This window comes from Aspergillus lucknowensis, assembly GCF_044049455.1.
Source record: "Aspergillus lucknowensis strain CBS 449.75 chromosome Unknown BJX67scaffold_1, whole genome shotgun sequence".
NCBI classification, from domain to species: domain Eukaryota; kingdom Fungi; phylum Ascomycota; class Eurotiomycetes; order Eurotiales; family Aspergillaceae; genus Aspergillus; species Aspergillus lucknowensis.
This window is the reverse complement of record NW_027263545.1, coordinates 865849-890742: the sequence shown is the minus strand read 5'-3', so window position 1 is coordinate 890742 and position 24894 is coordinate 865849. Positions and strand designations below refer to the sequence as shown.

At 52.3% G+C, this 24894-nt stretch overlaps 10 protein-coding genes across 10 annotated transcripts; 3 read left to right on the top strand and 7 right to left on the bottom strand.

The window, feature by feature from the left end:
- The first annotated feature begins 56 nt into the window (after positions 1-56).
- aah1 (adenosine deaminase) lies at positions 57-1526 on the top strand. Its single transcript, XM_071027704.1, has one exon. The coding sequence runs from the start codon at positions 368-370 to the stop codon at positions 1475-1477; it is 1110 nt and encodes a 369-aa protein (XP_070891531.1). The 5' UTR covers positions 57-367; the 3' UTR covers positions 1478-1526.
- Positions 1527-1611: 85 nt separating this feature from the next.
- On the bottom strand, positions 1612-6972 carry BJX67DRAFT_369184 (putative DUF814 domain protein; the record flags this gene model as incomplete). The annotated part of the gene is made up of 6 exons (XM_071030727.1): positions 1612-2894; positions 3444-4427; positions 4470-5110; positions 5157-6745; positions 6815-6883; positions 6940-6972. The coding sequence occupies 6 exons, from the start codon at positions 6970-6972 to the stop codon at positions 1612-1614; spliced, it is 4599 nt and encodes a 1532-aa protein (XP_070891530.1).
- Positions 6973-7152: 180 nt separating this feature from the next.
- Positions 7153-8206, bottom strand: BJX67DRAFT_12362 (coatomer subunit zeta). The gene is made up of 2 exons (XM_071024452.1): positions 7810-8206; positions 7153-7747 (listed from the first exon to the last, which is right to left on the bottom strand). Exons 1-2 carry the CDS (start codon positions 8169-8171, stop codon positions 7507-7509), a joined length of 603 nt encoding a protein of 200 aa, XP_070891529.1. The 5' UTR covers positions 8172-8206; the 3' UTR covers positions 7153-7506.
- Positions 8207-8633: 427 nt separating this feature from the next.
- Positions 8634-10874, bottom strand: BJX67DRAFT_12297 (uncharacterized protein). The gene is made up of 2 exons (XM_071024451.1): positions 10113-10874; positions 8634-10057 (listed from the first exon to the last, which is right to left on the bottom strand). The coding sequence occupies exons 1-2, from the start codon at positions 10756-10758 to the stop codon at positions 8766-8768; spliced, it is 1938 nt and encodes a 645-aa protein (XP_070891528.1). The 5' UTR covers positions 10759-10874; the 3' UTR covers positions 8634-8765.
- Positions 10875-11212: 338 nt separating this feature from the next.
- Positions 11213-12357, top strand: BJX67DRAFT_12178 (60S ribosomal protein eL30). Its single transcript, XM_071024450.1, has 4 exons — positions 11213-11851; positions 11923-11960; positions 12034-12150; positions 12231-12357. Exons 1-4 carry the CDS (start codon positions 11779-11781, stop codon positions 12321-12323), a joined length of 321 nt encoding a protein of 106 aa, XP_070891527.1. The 5' UTR covers positions 11213-11778; the 3' UTR covers positions 12324-12357.
- Positions 12358-12627: 270 nt separating this feature from the next.
- On the top strand, positions 12628-14167 carry BJX67DRAFT_339788 (60S ribosomal protein uL16). Its single transcript, XM_071027703.1, has one exon. It carries the CDS (start codon positions 13204-13206, stop codon positions 13687-13689), a length of 486 nt encoding a protein of 161 aa, XP_070891526.1. The 5' UTR covers positions 12628-13203; the 3' UTR covers positions 13690-14167.
- Positions 14168-14839: 672 nt separating this feature from the next.
- BJX67DRAFT_12150 (uncharacterized protein) lies at positions 14840-15724 on the bottom strand. Its single transcript, XM_071024446.1, has 3 exons — positions 15617-15724; positions 15285-15551; positions 14840-15230 (listed from the first exon to the last, which is right to left on the bottom strand). The coding sequence occupies exons 2-3, from the start codon at positions 15374-15376 to the stop codon at positions 14888-14890; spliced, it is 435 nt and encodes a 144-aa protein (XP_070891525.1). The 5' UTR covers positions 15377-15551; positions 15617-15724; the 3' UTR covers positions 14840-14887.
- A 769-nt stretch (positions 15725-16493) lies between these two features.
- Positions 16494-19303, bottom strand: BJX67DRAFT_12141 (uncharacterized protein). Its single transcript, XM_071024441.1, has one exon. It carries the CDS (start codon positions 18995-18997, stop codon positions 17213-17215), a length of 1785 nt encoding a protein of 594 aa, XP_070891524.1. The 5' UTR covers positions 18998-19303; the 3' UTR covers positions 16494-17212.
- Positions 19304-19889: 586 nt separating this feature from the next.
- Positions 19890-22569, bottom strand: BJX67DRAFT_12139 (putative ATP-dependent RNA helicase (Hrh1)). The gene is made up of 2 exons (XM_071024440.1): positions 20367-22569; positions 19890-20313 (listed from the first exon to the last, which is right to left on the bottom strand). Exons 1-2 carry the CDS (start codon positions 22461-22463, stop codon positions 19972-19974), a joined length of 2439 nt encoding a protein of 812 aa, XP_070891523.1. The 5' UTR covers positions 22464-22569; the 3' UTR covers positions 19890-19971.
- A 127-nt stretch (positions 22570-22696) lies between these two features.
- BJX67DRAFT_339782 (putative F-box protein (Pof7)) lies at positions 22697-24888 on the bottom strand. The gene is made up of 2 exons (XM_071027702.1): positions 24158-24888; positions 22697-24106 (listed from the first exon to the last, which is right to left on the bottom strand). Exons 1-2 carry the CDS (start codon positions 24545-24547, stop codon positions 22880-22882), a joined length of 1617 nt encoding a protein of 538 aa, XP_070891522.1. The 5' UTR covers positions 24548-24888; the 3' UTR covers positions 22697-22879.
- Positions 24889-24894: the final 6 nt, after the last annotated feature.

Below are 24894 nucleotides of genomic sequence, written 5' to 3'. Positions count from 1 at the left end.
TTTCGACCGAAAGGCAATCTCGAGGAGATATCCACACGTAGTGGATCTCCGCTCTCCGTCGGGGTCCTCCGCAAGAGGGGAAACACAAAGATCCACTGCGATTGTCTTGATTGAAATGAAACTTTCCAGTTTCTGACTCACGATCCCTTTCCGTTTGACTCACAGCTATATTTCAGCCTATCGGATTCCTCCATTCCAATCTTGGCTCTTGTGTTCAGAGATATTTGTCCGTGGAGAGAGATGCAGCGAGTGGAGCCAGGATTTCAACAGAGATATCGCAAAGATATAGACCAGACATCCAAATCCCCTGGCTCTCCTCTGTCGAAAGCGATACCTCGCCCAAGACAGAGCACCAGACAATACCACAATGTGCAAATCCCCATCCACAAACCCCAACTGGCACACCTTCCTCACCCGCCTCCCCAAATGCGAACACCACGTCCACCTTGAGGGCTGTCTAACCCCCTCCTTAATCTTCCATCTCGCCTCAAAAAACAACGTGCGTCTCCCAAACCCCGCAGAAAACCCAGCCTACGCCTCCATCGACACCCTAACCCACCGCTACGGCCACTTCACCTCGCTAGACGACTTCCTCAGCTTCTACTTCACCGGTATGGCCGTCCTACAGCACAAATCGGACTTTGAGGAGCTGGCCTGGTCGTATTTCCAGCAGGCCCACAAGGACGGCGTGCACCATGCCGAGGTCTTCTTCGACCCACAGGTCCACCGGGACCGCGGCGTGCCGTATTCGGACATCGTAGATGGATATGTTGCGGGCTGTCGACGCGCAGAGAGGGCGTTCGGGATGACGACCCGGCTCATTATGTGTTTTCTGAGACACCTACCGCTCGAGTCTGCCGAGAAGCTGTACGCCACGGCGCTGGAGGCCGGAGATCTCAAACCGCACAGCGATAGCGACGACGAAGAGTCGCGGCCCCGAATCCACGGGATAGGATGCTCCTCCTCGGAAATCGGTCCGCCCAAGGACATGTACGCGGCCATCTACGCGTCGGCCGCGAGCAAGGGGATTAACCGGACAGCGCACGCCGGCGAAGAAGGCGACGCCTCGTACGTTGCTGCGGCGCTGGAATTCGGCGCAACCCGCATCGACCATGGCGTTCGGCTTGCCGAGGACCCGGAGCTTATGGCGCAGATTGCGCAGCGGGGGACTCTCTTGACTGTTTGTCCTGTGTCGAATGTGCAGCTGAAATGCTTCGATTCGATCTCGGATGTGCCGATTCGGAAATTCCTGGATGCGGGGGTGCGGTTTAGTATCAATAGTGATGATCCGGCGTATTTTGGGGCGTATGTGCTAGATTGTTATTGCGCGGTGCAGGAGGCGTTTGGGTTGAGCGTGGAGGAGTGGAGGGTTATTGCGGAGAATGGGGTGAACGGGAGTTGGGTCGGGGAGGGGAGGAAGAGAGAGCTGTTGGAGGGGGTTGACCGTCTCATTGAGGAGTTTAAGGGGCTTCTATAGGCGTACTATGTATAGTTATAGGCAGAGAATATGAAGCCCGTTGAGTGAACATCCAACTCGTGAATTCGTAAGGACCTAGTCTATACTGCCCCTTTGTCGGACAAATATTATGTTAGAAGCTTTTTTTTTTTCATCTAAATCTTAAAGGTTGACCCTGCTGCCTTCCGAAGTCGATTCATTATGGCCGCAGAAAGATGTTCATGGTCTGTCACTCCCTCGACATAAATCACATCCACTTCCTTCTCATCCATCACCCGCAGAGATGCGAATAGGTGCCGTGCAATGTCTTTGATGTCTGATCCCAAATTGTAGTCAAATACCTTCTTAGTCTTACCCCCAACGCGCACGGAAAACTCAACTAGATTCTCTGCGAGTGACGTGACGGGATTAGACTCCTCTTCGAGCTCGTCTTCCGGTGAGATCTGGAGACCACGCTTCCAGGTCCGCGTCCGCACAATACCAATGGAGTGTACACCGACAGCTGTGTCCTCTAAATCGTGCTTTATGTGGTTCGCGACGGCTTGCGGCTCGGAGCCGACTTCGAATAAAACGACCCGCGCTTGAGGCGAGTAGTGGCGGTATTTCATGCCCGGCGCCCGAGGAGCCTCTGTCTGATCGAATGTTCCATCGTAATACCCGAGCTGTACACTTTCCCACCCGGGGCAAGACTTCAATTCCTCGATCGAGACTCCACCGGGTCTCAGGATGCTAGGTGGGTTGGAGAGCCCGTCTACGACGGTACTCTCAACACCAACACCGCATGGCCCTCCGTCAAGGATCAGCTCAATACGGCCGTGAAGATCATGATGTACATGTTCCGCTGCTGTTGGAGAGGGCTTCGTAGACGCATTCGCTGAAGGGGCCGCCAGCGGCCGATCCGCAACATGTATCAGTAAGCGAGCCAAAGGCGAAGAGGGCATGCGGACGCCGAAAGTTGTAAGATTCGAAGTAACCTCCGGCGCGAGACAAGATCCTGACGGATTCGGAAGAATAATAGTTAGGGGTCCCGGCCAGAAGCGCTCAATTAGCGGCTGATATATGGACGGAAGAGAGTGTCGAGCAGTCTTCGTACTACGCGGAGAAGTAATATCCGGGTTGAGTAGTCGGTCTAGCATCTCTAGAGAATCAATATGCACGATAAGCGGGTTATCCGACGGCCGCTGCTTCGCCTTATATATCCCTTGTACTGCATCGCTCCGCGTGGCATCGGCGCCCAGACCGTAGACTGTCTCTGTGGGGAAGGCAACGGGGATATCGCTCGTCTGGAGGAGTTGGGCAGCTTCTGTAATGACCGACGCCTCTGGCGTATTTTGACTCTGTTCCTTAGCCCACCACTCCGCGAGAGACTTATTCCCAGGCCCTTCTTTGTTTAGACGGATGACCGAGGCGATCCGCGCCTCGGGCATCCGTGTCGATTCTCTAGGCGTCATCGTGAGTGGTAGAGCGGTAGTAAGGGGCCTTGTAAAGCTGCGCGGTAAGCCGCGAGCAGCGAGGCGGCGTAGGGAGGGAAGCAGATTGACTGTTTGCCCGCAATTGAGGACGGAAATTGGGCGAACTATACGAGTGCGTGTGCCTGATGAGTCAAGGCTGCAGGTGGATCGCCTGGGGGCCTCGATGGGCGAAACAACTGTGCTATTGGTTCAGTTGGGAGAATGACAGCGGGTGTACTGTTTCTCGAAGTCACAACTTACCAAGCCAAGACACTGCGGCGTCGATGGAGAAAAGTGAAGCTGTTGGTGATCATTTGGAAAATCTTGCGATGACGTCGGTTTCATGACTAAGCGGGCAGCTCTCAGCACAAATGGCTACATAAGCGGCTGCATAGTGCGCTGCATAGCCCTATCTACTCTGCCACGAGGATTGGTATGTACAGTTGGTATTTCTATGCGAAATCTAATATCCAGTGGGATACAATCAGCAACACATGTTTGGCTCGAAACAGGTCATTTCTTCTTCCCACCCTTACCCCCTTTGTTGCTGCTGCCACCCTTCCCTTTACCCTTGTCGCCGCCTCCGCCTCCACCTGCACCGATCATGATCCGTACTTTACCGACAGGAACCGTGTTGATGATCTCGGTATCCTTCCACCCCTTGATGAGCTCTCCTTCTCGAGCCCGGAGTTGCTCTGCAGCACTTCGGCTGATTCCTGCATCTTCAGCATGTTCCTTCTTCACCTTGCCCGTCGTTGTCTCGGCCACCCATCGGCCCAGGATCTCCTTGACAGCCTTTCCTTTCTTAACAGCGCCTGGCTGTAGTTTCACGCGGTACTTGTATCTACCAAGAGACGACCACGGCGCACACACCGGAATAGCCGCCAGAATTTCATCGTCTGGGTGAGGTGTCCCTACGAGTGCAGGTATCCATTCAAGGTCCGCTACCTCGGCAGCAGCAGTTCCCTCGTCGTAATCATCCGCATCCCCTTCTTCAAAGAGAGCTTGCCGTTTTCGCTCCGCCTGCGCAGCGCGTTCGTGTTGGGCCTTGCGGCGCTTCTTCTGCTCCTCAGCTTCCTTTTCGCGCTTCGCTTTTGCTTCGGCTTCAGCGGCGGCTTTCTTCGCCTTGACACTGTTCGCGCCCAAAAGACGAAGGGCTAACTCCCGTTCCTCCTCGTCTTGATCTGCGTACTTGAATGCTGCTTTCTTGGTCTTCCCTTTGCGACCACGGGCAGGGGGAGGAGCCGACTTGGAATCTACCGACATTGGGGGTGTACCGTTAGTTGCTGGTGTTGAACGCCCGCTCGCCTCTTCAGGCTTTGTCGGAGGTGTATCAAGGGGCTTCCCTTTTCGGAGGAGGCGCCTTTCCCTCGCAGAGAGGTGTCGCTTTCCCTGAGCCTGTGAAGAGGTAACACTCTCTGTGTCATCCAATGTAGACCGCACATCGTCCGGAACATCTTCCTCGCTAGGAGCGTCTACTTCCTTGCGAGTCTCATTTCGTGCTTCTGCTTCTTGAGTTCCTTCGTGCCCAACAGTTTCGATGTCGCCTTTGTCTGTTTTACTCGTCTCTTCTCCCGGAGGACTGACCGGCTCCGGCTGCAATGGATTTCCTGTAGAGTTTGCGTCATGCGTATCCCGCTCATCGTCAGACTCCGAAGCTGCTCCTTGTTCTTGTTCTCTCTCTTGTTCTTCAGTATGCTCGGAAGCTTCAGTAAATTGAGTCGCTTCGCTCTGTTCGGGGCCCTTGATGCCTTCCGTCACTGGTTCCTCTGCTTCACCAATCCGCTGCGCAGCAGTAGGCTCCTCGTGTCCATAGATCTTGTGATTCGGAAGGCTCTCTTTACTGACCTGGAACAAGACAGCAAAACCAAGCACAAGTTGCGAAGGTGCGAGAAAGTTCTTCTCTCCTTTTATGAGAAAGTCACCGACGGGCAGAAGACCACCAGCTTCAGCAGTCTTCGAGACTTGGCTTGCGTCCACCCAGTACGCGGACATGATTGCTTTTGAATCCCACGCACTTGATGTTGCAACACATAAATTACCTGCTTGCGACAAGGTGCTTGGGGATATAGGGGAACCAACGGCCCCCGGTTTGTTCTTGACGATCATTGGCGTGGCACCTTCGAGGTCGGCGTGGACGAAAACATCTCCTTTCCTTAAGTAGCGGCGGTAGAGGATCTCGCTTTGCATCGCATCACGCCCACTACGCTAGTTAGCATAAACGTCATAGACGTTGCGGATATACTTGCCCTAGCACCAGATAGCCTTCGGAGGAGATGAAGAAAAGGAACTTCTCAAACCAGAACGGGTTCCTGGATGGTCGTAGAACCTGCTTCTCTTGCTTCAAGCTCCGTTTCAGATCGTCCTTTACTTTCCTTTCATGGCTCTTGAGTGCCTTTGAGGACGACTGTGTTGTTCTCTCGGCCTTTTCGGCAGCCACCCTCTTCTGGTCATAGTATTGAGTCGCGTTGGCCCAGGGAGACAGACCGAGATCGATATCTATCGTCAGAGCCTCGGAGCTTCGTTGAACGTCGGTTGGTTCTTCGTCCTCGTCGTCCTCTGACTCTGTTGACTCGTCACTCGAGAACAACTCCTCCACCTCATCTCCTTCGTCTCCGATTTCCCGAAGTAATAGCGTGATGGTGTTCTCGTATAGTTTCAATGGCAGCTTTATGGTTCTTGCAACAGGGTTACCCCTGCTCTGCTCCATCTCAATCAAGCGCGCAATCTCCACCCAGTCCATGCCTTGGGCAATCAACCCGTTAACTGCGTCCATGGCCTCCTGGACCCGGTATATGTTATCCCGGATGGCGCTTGCCTTCCGGATATGCAGCTCCTGAGCCTCTTCAAGCAACCCAATGCGTTTCTCATGTTCCTGTCTCAGTGCATCCAACTTCTTCCTCGCTGTCTCTTCGCGATCCGTGAGCCGCGATTCCAATTTCTGGGACTCAATAGACGAAAAGTATTCGTCGACTGTCGCGTTCATGGAGGGGAACTCCAGAATGGTGAAGCCCTCCCGTCCTTCAAACTGTCGCGGCTTGAAAGGATGAAAGTCCTCATAAAGCAACCCGGGCTTCGCGGGCATGGCCTGCTGAGGATCTTGATCTGGCGCCGTCGGACGAGTATCCTCCTTCGCAACAATAAACCCCGGATGACTCTTATCCATAGATAGATCTTGTGTCACACTCCGCGCTTCCTCCAAGACACCCCGGACCATATCCATGAGACTCTCGTCCCCAAGAACGCGATCCAGCGGCGTTGCAGGATCAGCAGCGCGTGTCGCAAAGGCATGATCTAGCAGAAGTGGCGGATACTCCGGAAACCCCTGAGAGAGTGCCTTGCGCAGAACATCGGTATTCTTCTTCTTCGACTTCTTCGGCACTCCCGCTTCCTGCGCAAAGACTGTTTTCGCCTTCTCTAGTGTTTGGCGGATACGGTCCCTCGTAATATCTGGTACCCCGTTGTAGTTCTGCTTATTCGTCACTGTGTATTTCAGCCCAACCTTTGCTTCCTCCAAACCCTCTCCACCGGATACCTGACGGAGAAGCGCTATGATAGTATAGTTGCGGTCGGTGATGATGATGTTCCCGCTTGCGAAGAATTCGAGGAGCATGTGGTACATGCCATCGCTGAAACTGAAGTCGATGATGCGGTCCGTGCCGATCTGCGTAATTGACGTGATACGGCGAGATTTGAGGCATTTGCGGAGGCGGGCAACGAAGGAGGAAGGGGATGTGGCTGTTGCTCGCGAGTATTGAGTCACATGGCATCGGAAACCAGAGTCTACAATGAGCTGTTTGCGGTGATCGGGTTTTGCGACTTTGAAAAGAAAGATTCTCTAGAAAAGCATTGGATTCTTAGTGAGAATGGACACAGAAACAGAGGGGAGGGGGACTGCGCAACACACCGTTGACAGGTCGTAGATGTTTGAGACACGCAGGCCGACGAGCTCGGAGGCCAGTTCCTGAGAGATCACCTGGAGTTGTAATTGTCAGGGAGTGGTGGTCGAGGCAATCTGTGCGAGAGGCGTACCTGAACATCCAGCGAAGAGTACCTCTGCTTCATACTGTACTTGGTTGTCCTAGTCCCCTTGGAAGAGCCTGTTTCTTGAAGATGATGATCTGGACAAAGAGTTTGTGCAGAGCCTGATATTCTTAGGGCGTGACGTATGCGGGGCGGTTTCCCACTCACTATGAATCATGAGGGAGCACTACGTTCGAAGGGCTTAAAGTGACAATTCTCGGTCCTGAGTCTTGATTTTTCGAGACAAAATTATTTCACTGGCTAATTTTATTCAGAAGGGTTTTTGTTATTGGTATGGTCGCACAATGCAGATTGTGCATCACCCTCTACAATTGCCCGGCCTTGCCGCATACCAACACAGAAGAACATACTCGACTGTATCTTACAGTTCACAGGGTCATAAGGGGAAAACGAGAAGATTAATCGAGTATTTGTATATCAATCATGAATCAATGAGCAACATGCACATGACCGCGCCGAACCCAGCCAGCTCGTGTAGAGTAAAGAAAAACATCCAAATGCAGTGTTCATGCAGGTATAAGGCCTTCGTAACAGATCTAATTTTTTTCTCGCCGCCTACATTTGTCGCAATCCCTCCGCCAGACGCCGCTTTCCGAGCTCCCAGGCGTTCAGCAGACCTTGTTCGGAAAGGTCGATGCTCTTGAGATTCGGCGCATCAGGAGCAGGCGCACGGCTGACGCGAGAGGCAATCAGAACGGGGTCGGTCTCGAGGATAATACCGTCGTCAATAATCTCATCGATAGCCAAGGCAACTAGATCATAGTTCTCAACTATTGTGCGTTTATCCGTGGCGCCCCTGTAAAAGGTCGTGTTAGCACATCCGTCCATGCTCGCCCTCCATTGGCACAAAGCACGTACTTGAATAATATCCCCAGAGCATCTCTCAATGAAAGAACAACATTGTAAAGTAGCACTTCGTTCTCTTCAGCGCCGCCGACCACGTAAAGCATCACATCGCTCTCGAGCTTAAAGACGACAATCCGGTTGTCGTAGAGAATGACATCGCTGGTCTGCTTGTTGGTCTTGTCTAAAAGTCCCTTCTCGAAGGCCTTCTGCTCTTTGAGCGTGGGGTAGGGGTTCGCTCCGGGGTAGTCTGTGGAATTCGGGGCAGTGCCGGTCGGTGGATGTGGTGGTGAATAGTATTTTGCGAAGATGCGAGAGCCATCATCGGCCGACATCACAAGGACGGCATTGACCGAAAAAAGAGAGAGAGATCCCATATTGAACAATTGCTGCGAGATGAAAGAGCACGCGGGGTGAGTGAGCGACTCTTTGACCTCCGTATTGACTGTCAAGTTGTCCGCAATCCGGAAGCCGCACCAATGTTATTCCGGTCATAATACTTGCTGCAGTGAAACTCAACATGACTTTTGGGTAAATTCAATGCCCTTTAAGAGTGTGTCTATTAGAGTGTCTAATTTCATATACTCCGCCAACTGAATCAGAGTTCATGAAACATCAGAAGCTGTTGTGGTGTGGCTAGGGAGTGTGTTTATCTCTATCAAATACCACTCGACCACGGGAGCATTGTCGATCTATATGTTCATTGAACAGAAAGCTGCATAAATAAGTAAATACCATCACTGAAGCACTGGCTGGACAATACTGGAGAAAAACAGTCGTCATGATCTACATAAATAAACAGGACATGGGTATACATGATGGTATCTCGATAGTTCAGTCACAACAAATCCAAGGTTTCATCAAAGTCCAGCCATATACCAAAACCAGAGGTAGTAATATAGGAGACGGGTCATTAAACAAAAACAAAAGTCAAAAATTGAGGCAATATAGGTCACGTGTATGCAAGGAAATCAGCCAGACCCGGGGTGGGTGGCCTCGCTCGAGCCTGGGCGGTTGAACCATGAGATCCAACTGCCTCTGTTCGCTTTCTTCCGGGCAGCTTCCTCATCCTCAGCTGCCTTTGTCTCACTCACTAGGCGTAGCGGTCGTAATTTGTTTTGGGTCATTACTGCTCCTGTGTAGTTAGTCATACCATTACTCGAACGTGGAGAGTTTGATGTCGCGCCAGTAGACGCTGTGTCACCAAGGGGGTCGCTTGAGACACTACCCGAGCTGCTTAAATGGCCACGCTCCGGCTGGCTAGAGAGCGAAGGGGCACGACTACTATTAGACACACCCCCGGGCATATAGTTCGCTCCAGCGAAAGCGCTCCGCCCACCGGGGCCCATCATGGTGGGACTTATCGGTCCGCCAGAGTTGCGACCACGGTACATTTGACCAACAACAGCTGCCGCCGCCAAATCGGCGTGTTCTGACCTCGCTCTACGATGGCTAGAGCGCACAGACTGAGCACGGTTGATAGGAATTCTAGGCGCCGTGTCTGGGTTTTCATGTGCATTCGGTGCGGGAGGTGGTGGCATCATGCTGACGGGACGGGTCCGTGGCTGGGGTCTATTGTTCTGGCCGGAGACAACTGACTTGGCTCTTTGCAGGAAGGTCTGTTGGTTCGTATCATCCTTCTCTGGGGGAGTTGGCGGAAGGTCTTTGTCATTACCAACTTGCTTGCTGGGTAGAGGAGATTCGTTCTCATTCTTGTCCAGGATGTGCTCGAATCCCTCATGTTGCAAGAGACGACTGATAATGCGCTCGATGTATAGTGTCAGGGCCTTGTTCTGATCCTTCAGCGCCTTCAGCTCTGCTTCAAGTCTGCGGCTATCGTCTGAATCAGGCTGGGCGTCTGCAGACTCTAGTTCATCGGCCAAAGAGCCAAGCCCACCACCAGTCTGCTTCGGGTCCGAAGTTTCGGGATGGGCCTCTCGCATGAAATCACCCTTTGTGAAATCACCGTTCAGGGTTCTTTCGCTCAGGAGCAACTGATAGCTCTCATTATCTTCCATGAGGCGAGCATTCGCCATCCGAGCTTCTAACAACTCCTTTTCAAGCTCTCTCTGTCGGCCGCCGCCCTTGTTTTCCATCTCCACCAGCTTGATCTGAGATTCGGCCAGCTCAAGCCGCAACGACTCAATAAGTTTATCTTTTTGTAAAAGTAGCTTAGAGTTGTTTCGCGATGGGCTCCGTTCGATTTGGGACGAAGGCGCAAATTGTCCATCAATATCCGGGGAGGCACGATTGCGAAAGCTAGCTGCAAGTGTTGTTAGTTCTGGGATCTTATGAGCGGGCGATTTCAAAGTCCTTACAAGAGCGAGACACGTTTTTATCGTTTTCAGCACTTATCCGTATGTCTTTTTGCGCCACAGCTTCCTTAAGGCGCTGGATCGTGGCCTGCATCTCTTCTTCCCGACTGGTCTGCTGCTCCTTTTCTTGTAACATCGCATTTCGCTCCAATTCATGAGCCTGCTCCAGGTCGCGGATCTGCCGGACATGTTCACGAATCTCGCCGTTGAGTGTTTCGATTTTGGTGTCTCTTTCATGGCTTTGGTCTTCCAGTTTTGCTTGCTCGCTAATAGCCTCGTCGAGCCGCATTTGTAAAACGCCAAGCTGCTTTTGATACTGCTCGGAGGCTGTCTCAGCTTTCTGCAACTGCTCTTTCAAGTCCTCAATGAGTGCTGCATTTTGAGCCCGCGCTTCTTCTTCCGATGGGTCGGCAGCGATTTTGGGAACACTCGACATGCTGAGGTTGGATCGACCGGGTTTTCTGGCTGCGGCACGCGCAGACACCGGAGCTGAACCACGCACGGAGGGAGTACGAGTTAAGCCATTTGTTGACGTCGTAGGGGACCTAGTATGGCCTCGCGATGGTGTACCGTTTGCTGAAGGGGTGTCTGTGGCGGAACTTTTGTGGGAACCGGCTGGTGAGCCGGGCTTGCGAGGCGTCGCGGACATAGTCCCTGAATACTGGCCAAAGGCTGGCTGATGATCGAAAAGAAGACTAACTGCAGAACAACTCGGGAAAGGGAGTGAAAAGAAGACCAAGAACGCCCTGAAGATCAAAGGGCGATGAAACGCAGGAAATTAACTGGCAAATTTCAGGAAGGACGTCTCGAGGTTAGCAGGAGCGGTCAAAACACAGCAGTGGACTCCAACCACAAACTGCGGTGGGGGGAGGCTTTTGGAGGATGGCTGGTAGAGTCTCGCCACTTTCGAGAGAAGATTGTTACGAAGTACAGCGAAACCAAAGTCAAGAGAATCAAAAAGCATCCAAGGTGAGGAGAATATGTTTTTATATGAGGGATTCATGGGACCAGCCTGCGCAACGGAGGAACAATTATTCTGGGGGATGGGCCAATCTGCCTGGGCCCCGTATGCGGCAATGATACTCTTACCCGTAACCAACCCCGACGCCACATCTCTGGCCAACCTCAAGGAATGATAATCTTATTCTGGGTGTCAGATGCAACCAAACGCAAGATGATTCCATCAGCTTTGCTCAGATTCCCCATCAACCCCGTATTAGAATTCTTCGCAGGCTGTTGATACGAGGCCTTCTTGCCCAAGCAGCCCCTTGGTTGGAAAGACGATACGAGACAAAGCGAGCACCCTCCATCATCGTCACCCTTGCGCTGTCTTCTGGACAACGAGAAGGATCTGGATGGAGCATCAACAGCGCACCATCCAGCCCCAAGTGTTAACTCCTCAGAACTGCGCCACTTTATGCAGCATGGTTTCCTGCCATCCAACATCATCACTTCAATGTGCATCGGCGAGGAAAAGCATGTTATCCAAAAATAGACTAGCGTAATGAAATACTGACTAAGCATTGCGGAACGGGGGAACGGCGTTCCGAAACTCGCCAAACCCACAAAAAATCACCAAAGCGTCTTTTTGCACCTCATCCTCAACCAGAAGACACGGCCGGAGCGCACGTTTTTCAATCCAATCCCAGAGCACCTCAATAGCGTAACGATGGCCCCCAAGAGCAAGAAGGCTGGCGACACCATCGCCTCGCGCCTGGCGCTTGTGATGAAGAGTGGAAAGGGTATGTGCATTCGTCCGCCTTGGTGCTTCAGCGCTGTTTTTTCGGCCTCTAATTGATCCTCGTGTTCATAGTCACCCTTGGCTACAAGACCACCATCAAGACCCTGCGTGTGAGTACTCGCGAGCGGACCGACGAAGAAACGAATTGAAGGCAGGAAGCGAAGATACTGACTGTCCAAAAAGTCCGGCAAGGCCAAGCTGGTCATCATTGCTGCCAACACTCCTCCTCTCCGCAAGTCTGAACTCGAGTACTACGCCATGCTTGCGAAGACACCTGTTCACCACTTCTCCGGCAACAACGTGAGTCTTGATTTGTCCGAAGCGTGACCTCATCGTGGTTGAACTAGGGGTGAAATATGGGTGGCTAATAATGCAACTAGATCGAGTTGGGAACTGCCTGCGGTCGTCTCTACCGCTGCTCCACCATGACTGTTCTCGATGCTGGTGACTCTGACATCCTCAGCAGCCAGTAAGTGTGAGCGTTGGCATCGGCATCGGTTATGTCTGAACGGTGAATGCCAGCGGATTAGCTGGACATCATGAAGCTTTAGATAATGACAATATGAAAACCCAAAAGCCTTATGCCAAGAAACTCCCCGTAGCGTGAGTAATATTACATCAAGCGGCTCGACAGATGTTCATCATAATTGAGCATTCTCTTGAAATGTCTTGGAACTCCTCAGTCTGACAAATGCGTCATCTGCTGTCTGGGCGGTGATTGGTGGAGAGAGTAGGGCTTAGGGCTTTGCCACTCGTTAGCGGGAAGTTGATTGGAAATCAAGCCAAAGTGCCTCCAGTCAAAAGAATCCCCTTCTCTTTTGCTCCTCGACACCACCTCTTCGACAAACCCATCACCAAGTACGACTTAAAAGCAGTCAAAATGGCTCGTCGTCCCGCCCGCTGCTACCGCTACTGCAAGAACAAGGTGCGTGCAATTTCTTGGTTTTGAACCTTGTTTGTGTGGATTTCGAGGGCGGTCTCGCTTGTTGGCCTGCGATCGGTTGGGAGAGGGAACCTGAAGAGGAAGAGCTAGAGGCGAGGTCTCGAAATTTGCGTCGCTGTGGTTTTTTCGCTTGGCAAAATGGAAAATGCGCGATGGAAACGATGAATACTGATGATCTTCCCGCCTGCAGCCTTACCCCAAGTCCCGGTTCAACCGTGGTGTTCCCGACCCCAAGATCCGTATCTTCGATCTGGGACGTAAGAAGGCCAACGTCGACGATTTCCCTCTCTGCGTTCACCTTGTCTCCAACGAATATGAGCAGCTTTCCTCCGAGGCTCTGGAAGCCGCCCGTATCTGTGCCAACAAGTATGTCTATCGAACCCCCCGAGTCGTGAACAAAGAACGGGAAAATGGAACGAAATGAACGAACGCGCGCTAACAAGGGAAATAGGTACCTGGTGAAGATCACGGGTAAGGAAGGTTTCCACCTCCGTGTGCGCGTCCACCCTTTCCACGTCATCCGTATCAACAAGATGTTGTCTTGCGCCGGTGCCGATCGTCTCCAGACCGGTATGCGTGGTGCTTTCGGAAAGCCCCAGGGTAAGGTTGCCCGTGTCAACATCGGCCAGATCATCCTGTCTGTCCGCACCCGTGACATCCACCGTGCCACCGCCATCGAGGCTCTCCGCCGCTCCATGTACAAGTTCCCTGGTCGCCAAAAGATCATCGTCTCCAAGAACTGGGGCTTCACCCCGGTTCGTCGGGAGGAGTACGTCCAGCTCCGCCAGGAGGGCAAGCTCAAGCAGGATGGTGCCTACGTCCAGTTCCTCCGTGGCCACGGCCTGGTCGAGGATAACATCCGCCGTTTCCCCGACGCCTACACCTCTGAGGCTTAGATGTTTGTCATGTTAGCGTTAGGACAGTGAAAAGGAAAGGAATCTTGCTGAATGAATATTCGTTTCCGCGTTAATCCCCCGGGATGTATTACAGTCAGTTGTAGATTCAACATGATGTAGTCTAGCTATAGCTTTACGAAATAGCAGGCATCGGACGAAGTCACGTAGTCCATCTCATCCCGTATCCGACTCTCCCCATAACATAACATCCACCTCCACTCAACGATCAAACAACGCCAAGCCATAGCCATATCTCCCAAAGAGTTAATCAACAACCAAATCCTCCTCCTCAACCCTCAAGATATCCTCTGCGTCATCGTAATTCTGAATAAGGACTCGGCCTCTCTCCGCAGCCCCGATGACAACGTAGATCGCATCTTGATAGCGGACTATCGTACCGGCCTCCAACTGTCATATGTTAGTGTGATGACAGCTTTGGGTAGTGTTGAACTGGGGGTTGAGATGAGAGGGGGGCGGGACTGGGAAGCAAGTAGGTGCGTTCATGTCGAGGGTTACCAACCGCCATATTATCGTATTAGTGTGTTATTCTCGGGAGTTTGGATGGAACTTGAGGTGTGGATTTCTTTTGATTGAAGGATGGGGTGTGGAGGGATTCGAGGCCAGTGCTTGGGAGGATGATTTTTGGGTGGAACACTAGAAGTTGAGGGAGGATTTGGAATATGGCTGGGTATTTATACTAGGACAAATGCAAGGCTGAGGCTGGCACTGGACAAGACGTCAGGCTGAGCAGTGACGTGGACAAGGCAGGTTTCGGGATATCTCTGGGATGGACTACCGGGCTGGAGAGCGACAAGGAGGACAATAATAGGTACCATTATCCCTCTCGTCGACTAGGATAGGAAGCTGCACGAGGCTAGAAATTATGGGGTGATTAGTGAACGATTTGCAAGAAAGCACCGGCTAAGACGTCCACGATACCCAGAATGAAAGTCGATGGAGTTGGGCGAGAGGAAGTTTGCAACAAGATTGCCCGCTTACGGTTGGATATTGATGAGTTCTATGAAGGAGCATATCTGTGCGTGATCTCGAATTATCTGGGCTACGACCCTTATCCTCGGCAATTCATTGTTGGAACGACATGACGGACGACTCGAACCCAAACGGAAGTGTTTTTTCCTGCAGGCCTGCCACGTACGGCTCCAGAATAAGGCTGCACGAACAGGGAAATGTCAAGGAACTACCCAGATATCAGCGGCTGCCTTCGCCCTGACATGCAAGAGAAGAAAAGAGTTGAACGATATTGGAACTCAGGTCTTTGACGTATCCCTGCGTGACATTGACCAAACCCTACGAATGAAGACCAAGACCAACCCCCCGTACGAAGCTTCCTAAATGTTATCGGGTCAACGGAGATACTGCCCTCACGGATGAAGAACGGGTAACAGGGAAAATCCCATGCCTCACGCTGCGCTGGTGTATGGCAATATTCGTACAGCGCGCGGTTTACGAGATCAGTCAGTCGGACGCTAACGTACATGTGGCCAGATTCTTGATCAACTATGATGAGAAGCTGCACGAGGCTAGAAAGGGATGGTTAGTACAAATTAAGAGAGCTAGGGTTCTCCAGTGCTTACTGGACCAGGGTGGCCTGCTTTGGTTTTTCCGGGTAAAGCTCAATATCCATGAGAAGATTGTTTCGAGAAAGCCAATTCAAGGACACGTTCATGCCCTGAACATCTCTTCCGGCTTTTCTGAGACCCTGAGGGCGGGTGGAACCGGCAAAGATCGACCATCTCTTGATCTTCCAAGGAAAAGGTCAACCCTTCTAATGAAGGTCTCATTCTAGCGGATATTCTGGTTGACCGTGGTAAGGATGAGAGCGGAGGGTGCAACGATGGGAACTGCAATCGGATGGTTAGGAAAGCTTACTTTCTAGCAGAGACTACGAAGAAGAAAAGTCACTCACTTGGGGTATTTTCGATACGCCCTGGTTGGTCCCCTGCAGTAACGAAGTGAAGGGGAACTGCATTTGCGTCGGGCAAATTTAACGATTGAGTCTTGCCGCCACGAAGAAGCTCGACCATGATGGCGTCAATCTCAGTTATATGAAGTTAAGTTTGTTGCTCTGTCTGGGACAGTCCGAATCCGGAATGAGTCTGAAGTAGCAGGTTCCGGGCATCAGCCGGGTCTTTTTAAGATTGAAAACGACATAAGGAAGGCGTACACTCGTCATCCTCACTCCCCCAACGAGCGACATCGCATGCCCACCAATAAAGGGATGCGGAATATTGGCGTTAGCAAGAGCACTTGTGACTTCCTTGGCTGCTATGTCAAGGTAGCGGAATGGGTCCTCGAGAACCTGCTGGATCTGCTCGATCACTAGAGCAAGCTCATAGATAAGCACCAGCGAGACGGGAAGAAGAGAATGGTCAAAATGCACTGGATTGGATACAATGAGAAACCAGAAAGAGGGACCTGGGGAGAGGAGCTCACAGAGTGGCTGAAGCGCAGTCAGCGTGGTGCAGTTGGGAAAGAAAGCTTGGAAGGGAAGGAAAGGCAGGGGAAACACTCCTATTTATACATAGCTATTAGTCTGAGTTCAGATAGATTTCCACGAGTGAAGAGATACCCGGAAGCTCTTCAATAGCTGAGGAGGTTCAGGGGTGAATATACAGATTTAAGTAGTGAACACCTAGTCCTGGGGGTTATGAATAACAAGATTGAATATTCAATATTGCAGTTGAGATGGTCTGCCAGCAGAGCCGGGGTAGTCATGAACTTACCCTGTGATGGTGAATATGCACTTGTATAAGAGGCAAGTCGAGCTGTTCATATTGAAATTATGCCTTCACTGTTGGGGCAGAACAGAGACGACCCGCAATTCCCTGTCACATCGATAATGCCATCTCCTACTTGTGAGGGTAAAGCATTAATGGTGGGAGTTCTGAGATGAAGAGCGGAGCTCTAGCATAGTGTATTTTATTAACACTACCTTCCTCAGGCTTCTCGCCCCGCTGTTGAACCCTGCTCAGATATACTCAGTCAGCACTACGACAGATAGAGAAAACCTTTAATCCGTCGAGAAAATCAAGTATGCATGTTCGTGATATATGCATCAGAGACTATGTACCTGCCATGCCTTATAGTTATACAGAAGTCATCGCCCACAATATAGTATGTGCCATGTGCCATGAGCCAACCAGGTCTCTACATGCACTCCGCCGACTTCATGCACTGTTGTAATGATCCGGTGTGTATATAGTTCGTGACACCAGGTGGCCCTCCGTTATATCTCCAAGAATGTAGATCAGAGCATAAGATGAGGGATGTCATCATGATTTCGAAATGAAGAGGTTTGTTTGATATAGAACAGAAGACATCAAGCTCACAAATGGAGATGAAACCAAAGCCCCAATGGTGGAGTTGAATATGAGGTCCAAGGATGAGGGGAATAATGCAGGAGACGCGCCCGAACAAGGCGCGTAGTTAGATGATATTAATGGCCAGCATCCGATTAGTTGAATGGAAGAAATTTCGCCATGGGAGGACTGCGTCTATGGCACTACACATCGCCCCAAGCTCCAACACTGGGAGGAGCAGGAGCAATGGCACTTCCGCTATCCACACTGCCCCCAATATCCCAATAGTTACGGCTCGAGCCAGTAAGGGTTCGGCGGCTAGAGATTGCCGACATCTTCGCGCTCTGGCTCGCGCAGCTGGAACTGGGACGGCGGAGATGTTGCCGCAACACGGGTGATGAGACGCCCGTTGGGGCAGAATACTGAGACTGGCGGCGCATTTGTGCCTGTGAGCGGGAATGTGCCCGCGCGACAAGCGGATGGTGCTGACGGATGATCGCAGCGCGACGGGACGAGTCTTGGGAAGCTCGGCGAGCGTGGTGGTGCTGGGCGTCTGGGTTGCTTGGACGGCGACTAAAGCGGTTTCGAAGATAACGGAAGACCATCATAACATCGAGCTCACGTTCCCAATATTCCTTCTCTTGTCGGAGGCGGGCGGACTCAGATAATGGCTGTGTAGAGCCGCTTGAAGTACGGTTTGGTGAAACCTCATCCTCAATGCCCCACTGGGCGGCGTGCTCCCGGTTCGGGTCCTGAAGGGTGGGCAGAAAGTGCGGTGACAACACTGAATCACCGTTGCTTGGCGTACCTATGGCTATGGAATTTGCCGACCCAGACGGATGATTTCTCTCTTCCGGCAAACTGCTTAGAGGGATCCCCGCATACTGGTTGGAAACATCGTTGGCCATGTTGAGGTACGTTGTAAACGCCCCTGGGTGTTCACAGAGTTGATGGACTAGAATCCCCAGCTCGCGTGCAATACGTTGAAGTAGACGTGACTCCCACCGATCCTGGTCATCTGTCACTGATTCTAATTCCTGATTAAGAATCTCGTCAATTTCCAGCTTCTTATCTGTCTCCTCAGATACTCCCTGTTCGTCAGACTCAGGGAGAGACTCGCCAAACAAGACGGAAAGCAAGGAGTCGTCGATACCCATCAGGTCACGAATGACCTTTCGCGTGATGCGTTGCCACAATGATTCATCCTCATCCGCTGGTGGCTCTGCAGGTGATGAGTGCTGTTCTTGGGGCATAATCTGGACGTTGGGTGGTTTGTCTATGGCACCGGGTTTGGGGATTATACCGACACTGGAACCACTGTAGCGACTGTTGCGACGCCTACTCGTTGCTTTCTCAATCTCGTGTAGGAGAGCCCGGCTCTGATCCATCCTCCACTGCTCGATACGCTGCCACCGTTCCCGGTCAGCGTCGGTTTGCTCCGCATCAGTGACCGCGTCCAGATGGCGTTGGACGCTTGAGCGTCGCCGATTCGCGATCTCCGGTCTTCGATAGGGGTTGTATTGTTCATGCTGCCAGAGTTGGTTCTGTACAGTTTGACTGGATGCAAGGAAGCTTCCTAACCCGTCATGCGCCGGGAGCTGACCAACAGGGCCTTGATCGGGGGCGGGTGACGGTGCCCTGAAGGCGTGAAGACCATCATCGAGACTGTCTAGTTCCGTTCCTTCCTCGTCTAACGAGTCATCGAGTGTGCCATCAGCTTCACTCTCCTGCCCTTGTCCAGATCTTGTATTGGTATCAAGGGAGCCGAAGTCGCTGAGGCGCGAGGCTCCTGCAGTGCGTGGAGTACGCTCAGTAGAGGTCGTGTGAGTGCGGGCGGTGGAGGGTTGCGATGGGGAGAAGAGAACCCATTCTGTAGGCTCGTTCTCGCGGAGTTCGGAAAGGGATTGAGGAATGTCAAGGGCAGAAGGCTGAGGAGCGGAGTAAGAGGGGCGACGGCGAGGAACTTGTGGTGGTAGACGAAACGCCATGGGTGGTTTGGTGAGTGCAGATAAGATGGGGGGTTATCGATCGATCGGGGTGGATCCCCGCGTGGTGTTGAATGAACGCTCTTGTCGAGGGTATGGAACAGGTGGGATGGATTGAGAAGAAGAGAAAAGGGGGGGCCAGCTGTCGGGTATGAACGAGAAAAAAAGCAAAACTAGCGATGCCAGAGTCTCCCTCAGGCGAGATAAATGCAAGGCCGAGTCGTCGAGTCACTTGTCACCCAGCAGGCCGATAAGCTGGCGGTCGGAGAGGACTGGGCGCAGAGGGCTCCAAGCGGTCAAGCTTTGGGCAAGACGTAGCCCTGTGACGGGAGAAAAGGATCGTAATTCTGAATAATGAGGTGCTGAGAAAATCTGACCAGAAATCACGACAACAAGACAAAAGGGAGGCTTGAGGTAGTGTTGCTGATGTGGTGATGATTGTTTGCGGATGATGCAAGACGCGCCAAAGTCAGCAGACCAGCCCAGCAAGGTGGCCGCTTTCTGTCAACACCTTTATCAATAATCAGGCTCAAAATAGAATTGGGCAATCATCAAACACAGCCCTGGAGTGTCTCCATCGACATCTGATCTCCCATGATCCTCCCAATCCCCTTGAATGATAGGTCTTCCAGACTGCAAGCGACCCGAGAACCCAGAGTCATCGACAGACCACAGGCCATTCCACTGTTCCACCACTGTGAGAAGAAGGGTCTTTTCTTCTGCCAGGGGCCTGTGGGTCGCGGTACAGTCTCCTCCTTTCTCCACGCGGGCATCAAGCCGTGACGGAGATTGTTATTCGCGGGTTTCGCCCTGAAACAGGCTCGGCCTGAGGCAACACACCCCGAAACGTCATCGATATCAGAGCTGCCAAGGGATGGTTTTCTGCGAAGCAAAGAATATGCAAGGATGATTTGACTGATTCTATGCTGAAAATGCAGATTCGCTTGCTCCATGTAATATGCTTGAATGATGCCAGATTACCCCCCTGCCAAAGCCTCTCCCACCCAGTCCAATTGCACCGCGCTCACCCCTCGTGCATAGCTGCGATTCGTGAATACGAATTCGTTGTACAAGATTGCCTCTACCTTCTTTCCAAATAGCACGCTGGAGGGGTGAATCGCCACTGTCTGGTTCCCCACAACGGTGCGGTAACTACCGTCTGGCACAAGACGAGCTGTGTTTGTCGAAAACCCACGTAAGAAGCTTTTCAGGATGTAGACAGGAGAAGGTTCCCTGGTTGCTGAAGAACCGCAACCCTCAGTGGAACTTGGAAGTAGCTTGGCTTGTCGGCATTGGGCCGTGAGTTGTTTACGCACATCCTATGATCCCGAACGTGAGCTCCTGAAACAATGTCCTTGATAAGAACACCTACCATGACGGATTGCATCGCCCGATGCGAAACCAGATGCCGCTCAGCCCACGCCTTGCGATCAGTGTTTTCTAAAGCATAAGCCCGTACTGTCGCCAACATTGTAAGATGATCACCTTCTCTTCGGTATAGATCTCGTCTCGACTTCTCGGACTCTTCCTTCTTCTCTTCGGAAGTCGTATTCAGGAAGATATTCTCAACACTCAGCGTCGATATAATGTCAATCACATCTATCAAACAGTCCGCCCCAAAATCCGCTGCGGCAAGCAACACGCGACCCAACGTCGGGGTCAACGGAAGCTTAGCGATGTGCGATCCAATCGCGCTGATCATGCCGGTTTCCTCCAGAGCGTCAATGCTAAGCAGCTGAAGTAGAGCCTTTTCTAAGGCTTCCCGTGGTGGCCGTGTCAAGAACGGGAATTCAATCACATTGTCCACCCCTCGCGCCTTCATGTTAAGGATGGCTTGGCTGAGATCACATCTCAAGATCTCCGGCGTATTAACCTCGTCCAGCGCGAGGTAATCCTTCTCCGTATATAAGCGGAAGCACTGACCGGCTGCTTCTCTTCCCGCACGACCTTTCCTTTGGATAGCAGCAGATTTCGAAATCGGCTTCACAAGCAGTGAGTCCAGACCTAGTCTCGTCCGGAACTGTTTGATCTTCGCCTTTCCGCAGTCCACAACGTATCTTACGCCAGATACCGTCACGGACGTCTCCGCAATATTCGTGGCTAGAATGACCTTGCGAGTACGGGGCGGGGCGGGAACAAAGACCCGCTGTTGGGCCACCTGTGGAAGCGCTGCGAAGAGCGGAAGCACTTGGATCCTCGGTAAAGCAGGGTCCATCCCAGTAGCGTACTCATTCACCAGATTCTCCAACGCTTCAACCGTCTCCTGACCCGTCAGAAAGACGAGGATATCGCCAGGAATAGGCTCCTTATAGTGTATCTGGAAAATTACTTTCAGCGCTGCATCGACAAAGTCATGCACGGGCTCCGGGGCGTATATTGTCTTGACGGGAAACTGGCGGCCCTTGATATGGCACACAGCAATGCCATCCTCCGAGTCGCTTTCCCCCTTCAGTTGACGGCCTTGAAATCCCTCCTTGAAAAATCCCTGCAAGCTCTCCATATCAGCCGTAGCACTCATAGCCACAGCCTTCAACGGTACTCCTCCCCTTCCCTCTTTCTTCCCGGAGACCAGATTCCTCAAAAACCCCATCACCAAGTCGACATTCACCCCGCGCTCATGGACCTCATCAACAACAATTGCGCTGTACTTCGTCAACCACGGATCATGCAGCATCTCCTGAAGCAGCATCCCCTCCGTCAGGAACTTCACCCGCGTACTCGGCGACGTAGAGGTATCAAACCGCACCGAGTAACCAACCTTACTTGCAGGTGAGGAAGAGCCTAAGGGCGTCCCCATTTCCTCCGCAACACGTCTGGCCAACGAAATTGCCGCAACACGCCGGGGCTGCGTAATGGCTACACACCCACCGACCATCGCATCCGTCTGCGAACCATCCTCCTTCACAATTGTGGTCTTCGTCGGCCGACACCACGGCTCGCTAAGTAGAAACTGAGGAACCTGTGTACTCTTTCCGCTACCAGTTTCACCAATCAAGAGCATAACGTCGTTCTTACGTAGATGGTGCCGGATCTCGTCGCCGCTGGCGAAGATGGGAAGGTTCTTGCGGATTTCGTAGAGGGCTTGCGCTCTTTTCTTGAGCGAGTGGAATTTCTTGTTCTCGTTGTCGTTTGGTGGCCGGTGCTTTGAGTTTTGCTTTTGGTGTCGGTGTCGGTCATTAGGCTGTGTAGATGCGCCGTCTGCGTTCGTTGTCGGTCCTTTTCTATCCTTTCCGGCATCAGGGGCAAGCTGTCCGTTCGATTCCTCCGTTCGAGGTGCGAGAGGTCCATCAGCGAGCTCATTGAGTTTGCGCTTCCTGCTCTTCCTCTTTTTATGGCCATCTTCCCGTTTATTGCCTCCATTTTCCGTCTCTGGCGGAAACCCGGGCGTTTCGCTTTTTGAGGCGGTCGTCTTGTGGGCGATGGGTGGCTCGTCTTCGTCAGTGAAGACGGTGCGCACCCTTTCGGGCATGGCAGATCCGATGGGAGCTCAGGATTTCCCTGATAGTTTCACGGTAGTCGGGCGCTTCGGTTTCTCAATCTGATGACTCCCTGAGAGCGCGTGTGCTGTTCATGTGTGGTTCTTCCAGAGAAAAAATTTGGGGAGTGGAATCTTATCGATAAGCCGGTGCTTGGCATGTTCCCCCTAAGCACCCCCAGTCCGCGGAAATAACAACGTCGCTATCGCCCAATTTCTTATATTAATGGCACAGTCACTCCAATTGTATTGTGCAAGGTATATGTCGTCTATTTCCTAGTTCTATATTCACTTCAATAGGGCGCTTTTATAAAGGGTAGCGTAGTTTGCTACATCCGTCCCTCCCGGCGGATCACCTCCCGTTCCTGTATTTATACCTTGGGTGTTGGTTTATTTGCCCATCCACATTGTTAGATCATACCCCAGCCCCGAACGCGCCGGAAGACGAATGCACGGTCATTCTTCAAGCCGAATTCGGCCCAGTCGTCCGTGAGTTTGTCGTAACTCCAGTATCCCTTCCAAACTAACTTGGTATTCCTTGAGGGGTTGGGGACCATTTGGCTCCCATGAGTAGGTCGGACGGTAGTCGACCGGAGACCTAAGTGAAGAACGTAAACGTACTTTGGTGCTCCTACCCCCTCCGTTTCGACCACAAGGTCCCTGGGGTCGTGCGCAGCCGTCGAGTTATCCTTACCCGGAATTGAATACTCGGGCTCCTCGGGCGGACCGGAAGGAGATGCTGGTTTGGAAAGGCGCCATCGACCCCATTGAGCGCGCTTCAACGCATCCAGTGCGATAGGGGGAACAGGATCTTGTGGTCCTGTAACCGAAGAACCCAAGTCGGAGGTATTCCGTGAATGTTGTTTGCGAGATGGCGCCCGTGCTGCTGTCACGTTCGATTTATTGATATGTGGGACAACATCCGCTGGCTCTACTGTGGTAAGCAAGTAGATAACTGTTCCATCAGGGTAGAACCGGAGGTAGCGGTAATAAGTGACGATATGGATCGGACTGTTCCATGAGATGTTTGAATAAGCAGAGGCCGCACCTGCACGAGTGTAGTTTACTGTGCTAATATATATTCCAGTGAAGCGTATTCGGGGAAATGTGTGAAAGACTTCACTCCAGGAAGACAACGGACTTGGAATCTGGACCGGCATATCGGTGGGAAATGGAGTGAAGCGGGCAACGGGCGCCAGAGTATGCTCCGCGTGGCCATGAATGTCGCAGGCGAAGGAATAATGCATTGCTTTGAACCCGAACTTGGCTCCTTGACATAGTCGTTTCCATATTTGTTGCTCGTGGGAGAAATGATATGCGAAGCGTTTACACACTAGAGCCATCCGGCCAAAAGCGGCCGGGTCTGTTAGGGCCACGCATTTCAAGATTTCAACTATAACCTCGGATGGAACGTTCGCAATAGGACAGGGTGGGGTAGGGTCCCCCTCGAAAAGAGGCTCCGCTGGCGGGATGGGGAGATGGGAGAATGATGCGATTAGCTCAGGTGTCGGCACGATCGCTGGTTTCTCGTCTGCAGCTGGTTTGGTGGGTTCGTCGGACGAGGTAGTCTGCGGTGGCCTTTTCCATGCGCCGGCAAAGTGCTTGTTCCTGTACTCCTTATCAACGGCGGCGTCAAGCTACGGCGCTGTTAGCGAACCTAAAAACGAGCACCGTGATACCCGACTTACACGATATGCTTTGCGATAGTGATGTAGACTGTCTCCTAGATTTCCCGCTGCCTCTTTCTCAACTGCTCGTTCGAAGTGTTCTAGAGCCGACTTGGGCTCCTTGAGGGGCGCTCGCAAATGGAAAGCATCTTCGTCGTCCTGCTTTGCTAGGGATAAGCCATCGAGAGCCGGGACCAGCTCCATAGGGGCATGCGCTGGAGCAACTTCCTCCTCTTCTTCCTCTTTCCACGCAGAAGCTTCATGGCGGGTGGGAGGAAATTTCCGGGATTGGGAAGCAACAGTTCGAGAGGGCGTCGCCAGCGACTTTTCGGGGAGATTTTGTTTTGCTCGGCTCTCAACCTCTTCGCGCCACTGGCGCCGAAACGATTCAAGCTCTGCGCTATCGTCCATGGTTGTTAGGGAATGATGCACACGGGGATGCAGCGGCCCACTGATTGATAAGCAAGCTTCCACACGGGGACGGTACTCCGGAGTAGGAGATGCGGAAGAGCTCAACGGAAGACTCCAAAAGAAAGATAATGGTTATTCAGAGATGAGGCAGACCATTACCGTTCCCAGAACTGCCGAACGCCACGACCAGCGTCGAAAGATACGGCGAAAAGACGCAGGATGGGAAGGATGGAAGAGCGAGGGCTCCATCCAGCCCATGCTTATCTCCGGCAAGCGGCAGTCCGGGCGCCACCGCCCAAGCCAGAACGGCCTTTTTTTCCCGAGAGGAGCATCATCACTACGTTTTG

Coding starts and splice junctions, on each gene's coding strand:
- BJX67DRAFT_339782 (XM_071027702.1), bottom strand. CDS start 24,547: ATGGACGATAGCGCAGAGCTTGAATCGTTTCGGCGCCAGTGGCGCGAA. Junction 24,107..24,157: donor ACTATCGCAAAGCATATCGT/GTAAGTCGGGTA, acceptor ACAGCGCCGTAG/CTTGACGCCGCCGTTGATAA.
- BJX67DRAFT_12139 (XM_071024440.1), bottom strand. CDS start 22,463: ATGCCCGAAAGGGTGCGCACCGTCTTCACTGACGAAGACGAGCCACCC. Junction 20,314..20,366: donor GGGCGATGCAATCCGTCATG/GTAGGTGTTCTT, acceptor TCGGGATCATAG/GATGTGCGTAAACAACTCAC.
- aah1 (XM_071027704.1), top strand. CDS start 368: ATGTGCAAATCCCCATCCACAAACCCCAACTGGCACACCTTCCTCACC.
- BJX67DRAFT_12141 (XM_071024441.1), bottom strand. CDS start 18,997: ATGGCGTTTCGTCTACCACCACAAGTTCCTCGCCGTCGCCCCTCTTAC.
- BJX67DRAFT_12362 (XM_071024452.1), bottom strand. CDS start 8,171: ATGGGATCTCTCTCTCTTTTTTCGGTCAATGCCGTCCTTGTGATGTCG. Junction 7,748..7,809: donor GCTCTGGGGATATTATTCAA/GTACGTGCTTTG, acceptor GACCTTTTACAG/GGGCGCCACGGATAAACGCA.
- BJX67DRAFT_339788 (XM_071027703.1), top strand. CDS start 13,204: ATGGAACGAAATGAACGAACGCGCGCTAACAAGGGAAATAGGTACCTG.
- BJX67DRAFT_12297 (XM_071024451.1), bottom strand. CDS start 10,758: ATGTCCGCGACGCCTCGCAAGCCCGGCTCACCAGCCGGTTCCCACAAA. Junction 10,058..10,112: donor TAAAAACGTGTCTCGCTCTT/GTAAGGACTTTG, acceptor CAACACTTGCAG/CTAGCTTTCGCAATCGTGCC.
- BJX67DRAFT_12178 (XM_071024450.1), top strand. CDS start 11,779: ATGGCCCCCAAGAGCAAGAAGGCTGGCGACACCATCGCCTCGCGCCTG. Junction 11,961..12,033: donor CCACCATCAAGACCCTGCGT/GTGAGTACTCGC, acceptor CTGTCCAAAAAG/TCCGGCAAGGCCAAGCTGGT. Junction 12,151..12,230: donor ACCACTTCTCCGGCAACAAC/GTGAGTCTTGAT, acceptor TAATGCAACTAG/ATCGAGTTGGGAACTGCCTG.
- BJX67DRAFT_12150 (XM_071024446.1), bottom strand. CDS start 15,376: ATGAACGTGTCCTTGAATTGGCTTTCTCGAAACAATCTTCTCATGGAT. Junction 15,231..15,284: donor AAGCAGGCCACCCTGGTCCA/GTAAGCACTGGA, acceptor ATCCCTTTCTAG/CCTCGTGCAGCTTCTCATCA.